This window comes from Penicillium hordei, assembly GCF_028827395.1.
Source record: "Penicillium hordei strain IBT 12815 chromosome Unknown utg000006l_segment0_segment0, whole genome shotgun sequence".
In the NCBI taxonomy this organism is placed as follows: Eukaryota; Fungi; Ascomycota; class Eurotiomycetes; order Eurotiales; family Aspergillaceae; genus Penicillium; species Penicillium hordei.
In genome coordinates, this window is record NW_026623147.1 from 2,614,877 (window position 1) to 2,626,701 (window position 11,825).

General features: G+C 49.0%; 5 protein-coding genes across 5 annotated transcripts; 2 read left to right on the top strand and 3 right to left on the bottom strand.

Annotated features, from left to right (window-relative positions):
* Positions 1-200: 200 nt before the first annotated feature.
* On the bottom strand, positions 201-1,289 carry N7537_011632 (Gfo/Idh/MocA family protein; the record flags this gene model as incomplete). Its single annotated transcript, XM_056902686.1, has 1 exon — positions 201-1,289. One exon carries the CDS (start codon positions 1,287-1,289, stop codon positions 201-203), a length of 1,089 nt encoding a protein of 362 aa, XP_056747973.1.
* A 681-nt stretch (positions 1,290-1,970) lies between these two features.
* N7537_011633 (sugar phosphate isomerase/epimerase family protein) lies at positions 1,971-3,056 on the top strand (the record flags this gene model as incomplete). Its single annotated transcript, XM_056902687.1, has 1 exon — positions 1,971-3,056. One exon carries the CDS (start codon positions 1,971-1,973, stop codon positions 3,054-3,056), a length of 1,086 nt encoding a protein of 361 aa, XP_056747974.1.
* Positions 3,057-3,371: 315 nt separating this feature from the next.
* On the bottom strand, positions 3,372-4,115 carry N7537_011634 (FKBP-type peptidyl-prolyl cis-trans isomerase; the record flags this gene model as incomplete). The annotated part of the gene is made up of 6 exons (XM_056902688.1): positions 3,372-3,411; positions 3,462-3,500; positions 3,588-3,608; positions 3,668-3,728; positions 3,834-3,904; positions 3,982-4,115. The coding sequence occupies 6 exons, from the start codon at positions 4,113-4,115 to the stop codon at positions 3,372-3,374; spliced, it is 366 nt and encodes a 121-aa protein (XP_056747975.1).
* Positions 4,116-4,772: 657 nt separating this feature from the next.
* Positions 4,773-5,363, bottom strand: N7537_011635 (uncharacterized protein; the record flags this gene model as incomplete). Its single annotated transcript, XM_056902689.1, has 2 exons — positions 4,773-5,062; positions 5,171-5,363. 2 exons carry the CDS (start codon positions 5,361-5,363, stop codon positions 4,773-4,775), a joined length of 483 nt encoding a protein of 160 aa, XP_056747976.1.
* Positions 5,364-7,804: 2,441 nt separating this feature from the next.
* On the top strand, positions 7,805-11,432 carry N7537_011636 (uncharacterized protein; the record flags this gene model as incomplete). The annotated part of the gene is made up of 6 exons (XM_056902690.1): positions 7,805-7,879; positions 7,932-7,962; positions 8,022-8,549; positions 8,756-10,729; positions 10,786-10,881; positions 10,933-11,432. 6 exons carry the CDS (start codon positions 7,805-7,807, stop codon positions 11,430-11,432), a joined length of 3,204 nt encoding a protein of 1,067 aa, XP_056747977.1.
* Positions 11,433-11,825: the final 393 nt, after the last annotated feature.

The following is an 11,825-nucleotide window of genomic DNA, read 5'->3' on the forward strand; positions in this document are numbered from 1 at the left end:
TAGGGCTGTCTGGTTTATGTACACTTCGCTGAACGAGTGTAAAGAAGCAAATGACCCAATGAATATACCCCTTTGTGTCTTTTTCATCAGTGGTTTTCGATATATCGCAAGAAGATCAAATAGACGGTCCCGCTTCATATATCACTATATCCAGTAAAATCATATCAGTGTGTAGCTAGTTATTAGGCTTTGCCAACAAGTCAAACATCGACATCCACAGGCTGACCTGACCGCATAGCCCTCTGAACAGCCTCACAAACAATCAAGGCACGCAAACCTTCCTCACCAGTACAGCTAGGAACAGCGTCCCCATTGATAACATCAACAAAATGCGCAAGCTGAAGATCAAAAGGCGCCTTATCATCTGGAAGCGGAATCCGCTCAACAGTCAATGGTGAGTTCCAGCTCTTCTCAGGGCTAGCATCATAACTCCAGCGGGTCAGGTCCGGCACACTAAGTGAAGCATCCGAGCCAAAGATGCGATAGAAGTCCGAGTCACCACCGGTTGCTGACCGTGGGATGAGTGGGTTCTCGCCCGTGCCAGTCTCGAAGTTATGCGGCGACGGCGTCACATCACAGACTAGAAACGTGCCCACAACACCCGATGCAAAGCGTAGCGTTAAGGCAGCGCCTTCGTCGGCATTGTGTGGTGGGCTTGGGCGCTGCGGCATCGTAGGCTCTGCTGTCACGCGAACAATAGGCCCGAAGAAGTGGTGCATGAGGTCGATGTCGTGGACGAGGTTAATGGGGATGACGCCGCCTCCGCGCTCGTTTGATGCGCGCCAGTCTGTTGGACAGGCAAAGTATGCATCCGGCTTAAACAAGGTCCACAGACCGTTGATAGCAATAGGGCGACCGAGAGATCCAGCGTCCAGAACGGCCTTCGTGGCTCGCACGTAGGAGTTGAAGCGGCGGTGGTGGCCGACTAGGAGCATCAGGTGGGCTCGCTCTGGAGCCTGGGCGAACTCCAGTAGGGAGCGGCCGGTTTCCAGAGTATCGCTCACGGGCTTTTCGAGGAGGACGTGGACGCCGCCTGCAAGGAGCTCCTTTGCGACTGGGACGTGCGTGTGGTTTGGTGTGCAGACGATTGCCGCATCGGGCCGGTGGGGGGATGCAAGTAGTGAGGCGACGGAGACGTAGTAGTTGGTTTTGAGGCTGGATGCGGTTGCTTCGCCAGTCGGCATTGGGTCAACGAGAGCAATTAGCTCTGTTGAGGGATTTGATATTACGGATTGTGCGTGACGAGGGCCAATGAGGCCTGCGCCAATAATGGCAACTTTGACGGACATAGTGATTTGATGGTCCAGGTCAAAAACAAATTTTGGTTCTGAAAGAATTGAATTAACTCAATGATGTTGTAACTTGCACAGCTCAAGCAGAGAATTCAATCTGGTGGCTTTTGTATGCCTGTTAGTTGCGGAAAGTGTGTCATTGCCCTGGACTTTGAGCAACATTTACGATTCGGCGCCGATTCTCCGGACATGTTTGGACCGATACGGAAAAGATATTGCCGGGTACCTACGGCTATTTTGTTTCCAGGGACGGGGAAAGCATTTCTAATGAGGAAGCAAAACTCCGCGATGTGGGTGGAACTGTGGAGTGGCCGTGGAGAGCAAGTGGAACTGGCGGAAGAACGAAAAAGGGGTTGCGTTTACCCGGCCATGTGATTTGCCTCTATCAGGTTCGGCCTCGTCATCAAGACACGAATCACAGCAGACCAGGGAAAACGTTCAGTCATGGAGGGCACTGCAGGGGATAACGTTTTGTCGCAATCGTTTTACTACCTTCCCTTTTGAGAACCTAGAAAACCCCTAATATCGTTGGTCGTCCACCTTGAAGGCATGCTCGCACCCTGAATATCACTCCATCTGGAAACTTAAATTTTTAAAAAAAGAAAGCCTGCAACCAAACGACTTCTTCATTTTATAATATCGGCATAGAAAAGAAGACCTCATCCACATAACTTCAAAATGGCTTTCAACCGCCCCGGCATCGCTTCGATGTCCCTAGGCCGGCCCTGGGTACACGACCTACCCGGCAAGTTGATGCAAGCCGCAGACCACGGCTTCCAGGGTATTGAACTCTTCTTCGACGATCTAGACTGCTACGCGCAGCGGGTATTTGGCGGTAATCACCACGAAGCTGCACGGTCAACACGTCTGATGTGCAAGCGCCTGGGCCTGACCATTATCTGTCTGCAGCCATTCTCCATGTATGAGGGCCTCATCGACCGCACCGAGTCAGACCGGCTCATCAATGAGAAACTTCCCAAATGGTTCACCCTGGCGCGGGCGCTGGGCACAGATATGATCCAGGTTCCGTCAAACTTCCTAGGCCCAGACCCAAAGACCGGTGCTGCCCGCACTACTGGCGACCGGACTGTTATTGTTCGTGATCTCCAGCGCCTGGCTGACTTGGGCGCGGGCGCTGGATTCCGGTTTGTTTACGAGGCTCTCTGCTGGGGCGATCATATTGATACCTGGGAGGCCTCGTGGGAGGTGGTTCGCGAAGTCGACCGTCGCAACTTTGGTCTCTGTCTTGATTCCTTCAATATCGCCGGTCGTGTATATGCCGACCCTGCTGCTCCTTCAGGTCGCACACCTAATGCGGCTGCGGATTTGGCCGCTTCGTTGGAGCGTTTACGAACTGCCAACATTGATCCCGCCAAAATTTTCTATGTCCAGCTTGTTGACGGTGAGCGTCTTTCCGCTCCGTTGGATGAGAAGCATCCTTTCCATGTTGCCGGGCAGCCTGTCCGCATGAACTGGTCCCGCAATGCACGACTATTTCCCCTTGAGGAGTCGCGTGGTGGTTATCTGCCCATTATAGATATCGCTCGCGTCTTCTTCGAAGATCTCGGATTCCGCGGCTGGGTTTCCCTTGAACTCTTCAGCCGAACCCTCGGCGAGACCGATCCATTTGTTCCCGCCGATCACGCTCGCCGTGGTATCGACTCATATAACAAAATGGCTCGTATCTTGCGCTGGGATGAGCCTACTGATAACGTCTCAGTGCCAATGCCGGTGCCTGACTCACCTGTTCAACACCGCCTCTAGGTGGTCGATCTTGACTTTGCCTTTTTTTTTTTTTTTGTATAGCATATGGTATCTGTACATACATCTCTTAACGACCTTTGACGATTTTTATTGTTTGACATACCGTGGGTATACTCGATTGACAGGGCAAGCATTTTCAAGGGTTGACTAGGCTCGATCACCTGTATGCTTTACCAGGTACCAAACATTCTACAATGAACCACAATTCAAATAAGGCCGAGCTTGTACTGTAAGAAAGTGGCAAAGTGAGCAATATGGCAGTGAATGTAGCTGATAATGTCATGATTGTCTAGTCTGCTCCATTAGATTGCTTATTTAGGCGCTCTTGTTGTTGATCTTGAGGAGCTCGACCTCGCTGCAAAACAGTCAGTTTCTCGGTACTATTCTTTAGTTGCAGAGACTTACAAGATCAGAGTAGAGCCTGCAGGAATCTTGCCAGCCGCCCTTTGTAGAAGAATGTTAGAATACTCTCAGATGATGGATGTCACGGCGTATGTAGGAATCGCCTGTATGTATAGTGTGTTCACTTACTTGTCACCGTAGCCGTAGTCCCTGAGAAATAATGTTAGTAGTGGTCCAATTTCCTCTTGTTCCATATGGACTTTACTCACGGTGAGATAGTCAAGGTTGCCTTCTCTCCCAGGGTCATCTGCAGAACACCCTCATCCCAACCTAATCAGACAGATAGCATTAGCACTCAATTTAATAAAACAAGGGATTCAATGATTGCAGGTATAAATCATTCCACCAAGGTAAGAAAATAAAAGGATAGGATACCCTTGATGACCTGCCCAACACCAATCTGAACATTGAAAACGCCACGTCCAGGAGTTCTGGAACTATCGAATCTGTGGGCGTAGATAATCAGTATTTAGAATACTCAAGTCATAAGCTAAATGGCTCTATGATATGGTAGTCAGCTTACTGCTTGCCCTGGAAGCCCTTGTTGGCCTTCTTAGCATCGTAGATCCATCCCGTGTAGTGGATAGAGACCTTGTCGCCCGCAGCAGGCGAGTCAGAGCCGTTACCACGAGTAATAATCTTTCTCTCAACACCCATATTGAATTCTGGCTTTGTAATAAACGTTAAGGCGAAAAAAGTAAGAGAGATGAAAGAAGAGGTGAGGATCGAGGGGCAACGCTGATTCGTAATTTTCTAAAAGTGGGGGGGAAAGCGGGAGCGGCGAATGACCTCCGATGTGATGTACAATGCTGGGATTTCGAGTGAACATCTCGCATTTTACTAGGTATTCCGAAGACACGTTCATGGATTGCAGCATAAGTTATTTGCCCTTAGTGATTCCAATTGGTTGGATTCAATATTCCCTCCGCCTCCTCTCGAGAGCCTTCGCCTAGACTTGAGCACTGTTTGAAATAGCATGCAAAAGTATCCCCAAGAGACTAGAAAAGGCACACCCATGCTCAGCAGTCCAGTCTGTAGCTTGACTTGGACAAACATGGCGCCAAGTATGGATGCCTGCGTGCAAGAATCGATTATCGATTCATCCGCACATTATGACCTTCGATTTCGAAACACATCGCTCCTCGACGCTCCTTTTGATGGCTAGCCTGTTTTTTCGTCAATCTCCGGCTCGTTAATCTTTTTGTGCATTTCAGCGTTATCGGGGGAAACAAAACGCTGGTCCTCAGTGAATTTCCTCCAGTTTTCACATGTTGAAAAATGTATGCGAACCTGGGCAAAAGCCTGTTTCAAAATTTAACCATTGGGGCTCTTTTCATATTCGACACCCACCCATTCCCGAACAGGCCTACACCCAGATGGAAAATGGCAGCGGGCGGCAAAGACATCTTCTTGGAATAGAGCTAGCATTATCCAAATAACGCAGGTTACGAGCACTATTTCTCTGTGAAAGCGACTCGGCTGCTCCTGAATAAGATCACCCTGAAGGCAGGTAATCGCCTTAGCAGAATGGGTAAGAGCCAACAGGCTTCCTCGATCATCAATTTGTTTGGTTTCAACCTCTTCAAATCGACGATGCAGAGCACCTATTGGTATTAGCGCATGACGGACTGTAGGATGGTCTTCGCACATCTGATGCACGAACTTACCCTAGAATGGATCTTCGAAGTAACGCATGAATTGGGCTGCCGTACTTTTGCGGAAGTAATCCAGGTGCCAGCGCTCTGTCCAGTTGAGATGAGCCTGATTTGGGTCGACCAGACGAACCATAGCATTCCCAGAAGGGCTGTGTGGGGCTTTATATTGTTTATGCCCAGACATTGCAGTCTGATCGCCTGAATGGGGCTTCTCGGCTTTACGCCAGGCACGGGTCCTCTGATCGGGCATCTGCGCATAGCCATGCCTTTTTTTTTACCGGTGTTCGTGCAATTTCGACATGCTGGGAGAGACTCATCGCACCTTTTATGACTAATTCTATATTGTAAACCCATCAGTAACCCACCAGTACATGATTGTGGATCATCGGGGCTGGGACTGCTTATTTTCTAAATGTTTTGATCTTGATTTTCCCTGTTCGGGCATGACTTTTACGGATGTCAATTAACGGCTGGATTTGGAGGGTCCAAAATGCCTAGAACATAAAAGAAGAAGTCATGGGCTGCCGCGTATAAAACCCCACTCTTGGCGCCGATCCGTCCAATCTAGTATGTGGTCAACGTATGGACATCAATTGTCGACGAATTTGTGTATTAACATTGAATGTTATTATTCATTTTTTGAATAGATGTTCGATGATATTGCCGGCTTTGTATACTAAGTATGTGAACTGTGTGTATGGTCTATCATTGGACGTAGGGGTCCCCACCTCCCAGATCTATGGACGGAGTACCAGATAGATTGATAATTGTAAGTGGACCGAGTGTATCATTGGCCACTACGGAGTATGAAATACACACCGATATTGTCTATCATGTACAACACATTTCATTTGCGAGGCCGTTGTTTTACGCGTCCAGATCGAAATGTGTCTTTTTTGTTGGCAGGGATTGGATAGTATACCGCAACCTCAAGTAATAAATAGATCTGACACACACCGAGACAAATCGTGAGCTACTAATAGATAAATGTGTAGAGCCCCGGCTTAGAAGTGCTCCGTACATAGTATCGTGAAAGGAAACGGTAGAACAACCTTGACAATAAGTCACCTTCGGGCAGCCAAAAAAGTCTAAATATCCAACATTCGGCAAGTCCAGTCAAAGAAGAGCTGTTATGCGCGAGCCACTCCTCAAGCCACTCCCCTTGAATTTGATGGACTCACACGTGACATGACAAGCCGTTTCACAATTTCCAAACAGCGCGGGCGGCCTGAGCTGAGATATGAAGGAACAGGGGTAACGTAGGCACTGCCACTAAGACTGTGTCTTTTGCAATTCATCCTGGGGATATTATTAACCCCTTTACGGTGTACTCCGTACGGAGTACTCCATAGACTTGTATGAAATTGACTTAAGCCACACTCCAGATTATTTGTGAAACCATGCTGCACAGGGCTGAAAATGAAGGACCACAGTCCGGGAATAGTGTGTATGAGAAGTGTGGGAGAAGTGTTTGAGACTAAGGAGCCGTACCGTGGTCAAAACAATGGGGCTATGGAGTGATCCTTAGTGCATACTCCGTAGCGCAAGTGGAATGCCCAGATGGGAAGCTGAGGAGGAGCTGAAAGATTGCTTGGGCCTCTTTTCTCAGACGGTGGCCGTTTTGATTGGGTCGAGATTGTTGGGAGATAATAATATGTGAGACTATTCACTACCGACTTAGTATAATTTTGATGGAGATTAAAGTAGATTGGACCAAATTCAGGGGCATCAGGAACCTCATTGGTCATTGTATGGGAAAATGAAGGTCCGCACTTTCTGGGCGCGCGTCAAAGATACTGTATAAGTAAGGTAGACGAGAATAGGTTGGGCATTTACCTACAATATATGTACTCCGTAGGCAGAAGGGAAAAAAAGGATTGGTAAAGTAATTAAATCAGATCAATGATATTCGTAAGTTACGTGGGGAAACCCATTTGGTGGCAGAAAGCCAAAAGTTCTTCTGGTCTCTCCTTTCTCATCCCTCCCCCCTAATCGAACTCTCATGTTTCATTACTTTTTCTTTTCATTTTCTTTGTAATTATCGTCTCTACTCCTGGATTCCATTTCCTTTCGCCTCGGGCCTTCCTCCCTCTATCAAATCTCGAAATCGAGCGCCCGCGAGGGGCACTCTCCGTTTCGCTTCGCCTGTTGCGCTTAACGATCATAACACCCGCGATTATCTACCTGAAACACATCGGTAGCACGGCTAGTAGTGCCTGGTACGTCGGAATATTGATATTCTTGATCCCTGGTTCATAGGCAAATAATTGCCGTCCCTATCATCCTGGTCCAACCCGCCCCATACGTGGTCAAGCCTGTTGTCTCGGTTCAGGATTGATTTGGGAGGACTGGTGTCTTACACTTAAAACCGGTGTTGGATCACGTTTTTTTAACTCCTCGATAGTCTGCAGGTTCAGCTACCATTCGCCGTTCTTTCAACCCCCTGTTGTACCTCTCCCCTCCAAACTCGCACCGACGTCCCTGTCTCCCCAATTCCAGCTTCCAACGCAGGTTACGCTTGGCAAGGACTATATTAAAGGAGCCAACACCAACGGCGCATGTGACTAGCGATAACGAATCGCTCGTATACACAATTTTGGACTTAGTCTGCCTCCGCCAGGCTTATATTCGCATCGATATATACGGCCATAGTCGACCTTGCATTTCGCGCCTTAGACAGTGGATCTCACCATGGAGAATCAGGGCGCTTACCCAGAGTATCCTATGGAGCAGGATGAGTCCTACCCGTGCAAGGGCTGTGGAGAGGTAGGTACAATGTGGAGCAGGTGGACAAGAACTTGACTAACCGTCCTGGCAGACTCTTGAAGAAGGGAAAGCGTTTGAGCTTGGTATGTTCGATACCTGCGGTCTTTTTTCACCATTTTCTTATGTCGCTAACCTTTGGCAGCTGGAAACCGATGGCACATCGACTGTTTCCGATGCAGTACATGCAGTACTCTGCTCGACTCGGACGCGCACCTCCTCCTTTTGGGTGATGGATCACTTATATGCAGTAACTGCACATACAGTTGTAGCTCCTGCAACAACAAGATCGAGGACTTGGCCATTTTGACGGGAGACCAGGCTTTCTGCGCTCAATGCTTCCGATGCCGGAACTGCAAACGAAAGATTGAGAACTTGCGCTATGCGCGCACTTCGCAGGGTATTTTCTGCATGGAATGTCACGAATCGCTAATGGCACGAAGAAGAAAACGGAAAGCCGGCGGCAGTAGTGGGAAGAAACCAGCGGGGCCTAATGTGAAGCTGGACAAGTCATTGCCCTCGTTGCCTCCTCACCTCCTCGAAGAAGCGCAATTAATGGAGGAGGAGAACAGCGAATATACAGGCACACCTGACCCCAATAGAATGGCGGAAACGCCCGATCTAAACGATGAAAGACCGGGAAGCTCAGTTTCTAATCAGCAGGCTGATTCAGGTAAGAAACTCTTTTTGCAGCCTAGATGTATAATCATCGCAGTCTAAACCTTGTCTATTGTCGCATTGTGGTCACATTGTGTGATCTATACGCCGCTCTCTATTCTCCATGACTTATTGTCGTTACCGGCTGGACTTGTTGTGATCGCATGATCTATGAGAAGATAAACACGACCTTTTGGAAATCTTACTAACTTATTCATACAGATAATATGCTTCTTCCTTCCAGCACATACCGCAGCAGTCGTCAATCAATTCCACGCAATACTGACGCAGATGGTGGTGAATTATTGATTCCTCTTGCCTTTGATCCTTCGGCTGAGGGTAATTCCTCCCGAGGTCACTCCCAGACACGGCAGGAGCCTGCCCGCGACTACTTCAATCAAGTTGAATCCGAATGCTCACACGGGGCCTCACGCGACGGCCGTGAATTTCTGCAAGAACCCTCTTCTCGAACTTCCTTGGAAAATCATTCACCCCATATAGCCTACGAAGAGAAGGGTTGGGAACGAAACGACCCCAATTCACCCGATAAAGCGCCATTACCAATCTCCGATTCCTCCAAGCTTACAAAGGCAGGCTCGACTCGCAGCTCATCTGATATACCGATCAGCTTCAGAGAAACAGGCAACCTTTCAGGGCCTACCAGCCCTGATAGCAGCAGATCGAAGGAATTCTCCAATGACACAAAACGACACATTCCTATGGATAACATTACTTCGGCTGTAGGTCGTTCCTCGAGTGAGCTTCATCGTCTTCACGACCACGGCTCAACGGACTCACCGCGCTCTCAACAATCCGGCTTGCCATATTTGCCGAAGCGCGGCGATTCACTTGAAAGCAAGCGTCACCAAATTTCAAGGAAAGAGGTCGGATCATCGTCTGCATCATCGCAGTACGGGGACTCTCCCATGCTCCGTAGTGATACTTTCGAGCAGCCTATTCAATCTACTGGCTTGGACACATCACCACATGAATCGCAACAACATGATGGCGCCGGCGCGTCATCCTTGCTACGGTACAATAGCGGAGGCGACTTCTCTATGGAGGAAGAGTTATCACGCATCATTGGTGGCGATGACACCGTTGGGCAAAATAACGAGTCATTCCTGCGACGCGTCTCGAACTCTGTCCGCCATGGTCGAAGCTTCAGTGAGAAGAGTGCGCGGATGAGTAAAGATCTCAAGAACCCTCGATCACCTAGCAATCGAAGTATAGCCGGAACGGATGTTGGCAGCCCCATTGCCGGATCGCAGAGTGAAGAGATATTCTTGCTTCGCAACGAACTGCGCAAAGAACGCCTGCGAGTTTCAGAACTGGAATCAGCCGCTCGCACCGCAGCAGCCGTCAAGCAAGTTAATACCGAGCTTTCTGAGAAGCGATCTACCATGGTCGTCCTTGACGCTCAGCGCGAGATCGTTCTACGTGAGCTGACAGTTCTCACTGATCATATGGAGGCTGAAAAACGTGGTGGCGCAAGTGGGCCATTGGATCTTGGCAAACTCTCGAACCATGTGCTGCGCGAGCTGGCAGAGTCGATTCAAAAACTGAAAGACTCGTATGCCCCGCAAATTGAAGAGCTTATGCAGAAGCGCAATGACCTGACGGATGAACTGGAAGCCATGAACATTCAAAAGGAGAAGAGCTTCCAGGAATTCGAGCAATTGTCTATGAAGAACGCACAGCTTGCTGAGTTGAACAATCAGTTGGTTCACCAGATCCAAGAGCTCTACAAAGCTACGGAAGGTCAATCGCGACCTGACGGTCTAGGCATCTCGCATAACAAACAGAGGTCGACAAATTCCATTGAAGTGATGAAGCCTCCCTTCAACGACTATCAGGGATCAATGTCGACTGCTCACATTTCGGAAGACTCCGAGCCTGCTACGGCTACTGTTGTGCCAGGACCTCAGGTTGTTAGCATTCGCAAGGGCCAGCCTCGCAAGTTTAACTGGAAGAAGGGTGGGCAGAACGTCGCTAAAGGTGTCAAGGGTCTGAAGGGAGCCTTCATGTCTAGTGAAGGAGGTCAAGGACAAGAAGGCGGAGGTGGTCTACCGCGTTCCCAGACCCAAGACCCGAGTCGCCAAGGCTTTGGTTTCTTTGGAAACCAGAGAGGCAAACAGGGAGGAAAGATGTCGCAAGCCGACAGCGTGCCTGTGTTGGCCGAAGCTCCCGCTGATGGTATGTGTCCGATACTACAATTCAGGATGGTATCAGTATAAGCTAATATTTTTCAGCTCTTTTCGGTACCGAACTTGAATCTCGCATGGAACATGAAAAGAGCATCATTCCAGCCATCGTCACGCGGTGTATCCAGGAAGTTGAATTGCGGGGTATGTTTTGTCCGTTGTTTGACTGCTCGTTATACTAAAACATAAAATCAGGTATGGACATGGAAGGCATTTATCGCAAGTCCGGTGCCGCTTCAGTCATCCAAAGTATTCGCGAAGGCTTTGAACGCTCTCCCTTTGATTACGATATCTCCGACCCCGACCTCGATATCCACGCTGTCACTTCTACTTTGAAGCAGTATTTCCGAAAACTTCCCAATCCACTCATCACTTACGAAGTTTACGAACTTGTGATAGATTCTGCCGAGGTTAGCCCTATGTCTGCGCGAATTGAACTCATGCAGAAGAGTCTGCTCGAGCTGCCTCGCGTGCACCGCGACGTCCTGGAGTTCCTCATCTTCCATCTTAGACGCGTAGTCGAGCGCCACGATGAGAATTTGATGACGAGTCAGAATGTTGCTGTGGTCTTTGCACCAACAATCATGCGACCTGAAAGTCTCGCCCGTGAAATGACTGACGTCCAGAAGAAGAATGATGTCCTCAAGTTCCTGGTGGAGAACTGCCAGGAAGTTTTCATGGGCATGCAGGGCTAGGGCTGAGGCACTTCTCTTCTCCAGTCCTCGCATTCACTTCACCCTTTCCCAGTCGCACCCTCATGCATCAATTGCCCCAGCTCTTGGCGTGATTTTCAAGCATGACTTATTCTTTCGCCAATCCTACCTGCCCCTTTTCAAAACTTTGTTCCATCCCTCTATTTTTGTACAGGTACCCCTACTTCCCATCCCCTCCGCTCCCCTCCGCTCCCCTCCGCTCCTAATTCCCTACTCGGTTCACGATCAGCGCTGCACGCTCGATACGGATACCCTATCCTGCCCTTTTCTCTCTTTCTTCATGCCCACCTTTTCCTTAAATATTCTGCACATTCGAAGCCAGTTGATTCCCTCACCCCTGGCTTTAGTTGATTATAGCCACACTGGCTGTTCGGG